Consider the following 1,963-nt stretch of genomic DNA (forward strand, 5'->3'; position numbering starts at 1 on the left):
CAGAAACAGATGCACAGCCTTAAACAACAGAAAACGTGTCGCGTTGCTCAAGAAGAAGGTTTTAATATGATATCATCAACATCAACACCAACAACAGCACCGAACCCACAGAAACACAGACGGTACTGAAGAAGAAGGAAGGAAGGAGCTAATTAATTATTATACGGATATAGAAGAAGAGTCATCTATCGTTGAAGAAGAAGACGGATTATAAAAAAGAACAACAACCAACCGAACCGAACCGAACCGAACCAAGGACATTTTAATCTGGAGGAAGACAACTAGACCCCCCCCCCTCTCTCTCTCTCTCTCTGGGGGAATTAACCGTGTTTTTACATGTGAAATAATAATAAATAAACACACAGATCCTTTAACAACATGACGGAGCTGCGACATCGAGGCGGGTCGGGGACAGACAGCATCAATGACAAGGTAAGGTTCATCATGTCACTGGAAATATGGTCGTTACTGTACAGTAGGCTACTGTACAGTACAGTACAGTAACAGACAGTACAGTAGCTACATACACACACAGCCATGGAGGCTAACTGCTGCTGCTGCTATGCTAGTAGAGCTGCCTGCTGCTCTCCATTAAGCTAATGAGCTAGTTATGCGTTACTCCGAAACTGGTGACCCCTCGAAAAGCGTTACCTGTGGTGGTGGCGGTGGTTTTGTTTTAAATAATGGCGTGTCTTTGTTTTGTTGTCAGTGTTTGAAGTAGTTAAATGGTTGGATGATGAAGTGTGCGTGCGTGTGCGCGCGTGACATACACACTACTACAGTACAGCCCCACACGGCTGATGTCAATACATTATGATGGTATAGTCGCAATATTCGGTGAGTCACCAGTTATGGTGTAAACGCCTGCCTGAGCCGTACACTGGTCCTGGTGGTCGGGTCATAATATTGACATGACGAACGGAACAGAGCAGAAGACCCCCCTCCACACGCACACACACACGCCAGAGCCTTTAGATATAGATCACACTCAGCGGTTATTTCATTTGTATCTCCTCTTAACACACGTGGTGTCCGTTGGGGTCATGTTGTCATGTTGACGGTTTTTAAGGGACGTCATATCTGTGTTCATTGATCACTTTGTGTACACCGGTGGTTCCAGGGAACCCTTAAGGGGTCCCTGAGGGAGTTCTAGGGAACCCTTTAGGGGTCCCTGAGGGAGTTCCAGGGGGTCCCCAGCTAGATGATAGTTGGGAACCAAATGTATGTGTGTGAGTGTCACTTTTAAATTGAGTAGTTCACCCAAAAATGACTACAATTATTACACAATGCACCCCCCCATGCAGCCCTGAATTAATCAAGTCTCCTGTAGTCCTAAAGAGTCATCAAGTTATTGGCATTCTATTGCGACAAAAACAAACATGAACTCAAGGCTTCACGTGGTGTACGTATATATAATATAGCTATTGAAAAATACCAGATCTACAAGCTCATAGCGCGCCACTCTAGCTTGTAGGTCTGGTATTTTTGAAAAATCAAAGAACGACTGACATAGTAAACATAGCTTTTTCAGAAAAAGTCAGTCAGGATGTAGAAGATATTTTTAGAATCTGATCTCGGGTCAGAATGGGTTAAAATGCTCCTCCTCAGTTTCCAGTGGGTATACTACCCATGATGCAGTACTCCACCCCCCCCTCCCCCTCCCCCTCCCCATAGGAAGTAGATAAGACCCCCAGTCCTGCCCACAGGAAGACAACAACATGTCTTATTTCATCATATCTCTTGTGAAACGGCCATGACGCCATGATTCATCACCACCAGACAGCCTCCTAGCAGCCGCTTCTAAAAACAACTCTGCACAACAGTGTGCTGTTTCCCCCTGGGGGGGTCCCTGAGTCTCCTCCTCTCAGTGTGTTGTTCCCCTGGGGGGTCCCTGTACTGTGTTCCCCCTCCTCCTCCTCCCCCTCCTCTCCCTCCCCTTCCCCCTCCTCCTCCTCCTCCTCCC

General features: G+C 46.7%; 1 protein-coding gene across 1 annotated transcript in view; it reads left to right on the plus strand.

Moving 5' to 3' along the window:
* Nucleotides 1-1,963, plus strand: part of cds1 (CDP-diacylglycerol synthase (phosphatidate cytidylyltransferase) 1) — a 49,509-nt gene continuing 47,546 nt past the window's right edge. The window contains exon 1 of the mRNA XM_080786638.1: nt 1-432. Coding sequence (XP_080642764.1) covers nt 379-432 — 54 coding nt within the window. The 5' untranslated portion in view covers nt 1-378. The remainder of the gene's footprint in view (nt 433-1,963) is intronic.

This window comes from Protomyctophum bolini, assembly GCF_963924005.1.
Source record: "Protomyctophum bolini genome assembly, chromosome: 16".
Taxonomy (NCBI): Eukaryota; Metazoa; Chordata; class Actinopteri; order Myctophiformes; family Myctophidae; genus Protomyctophum; species Protomyctophum bolini.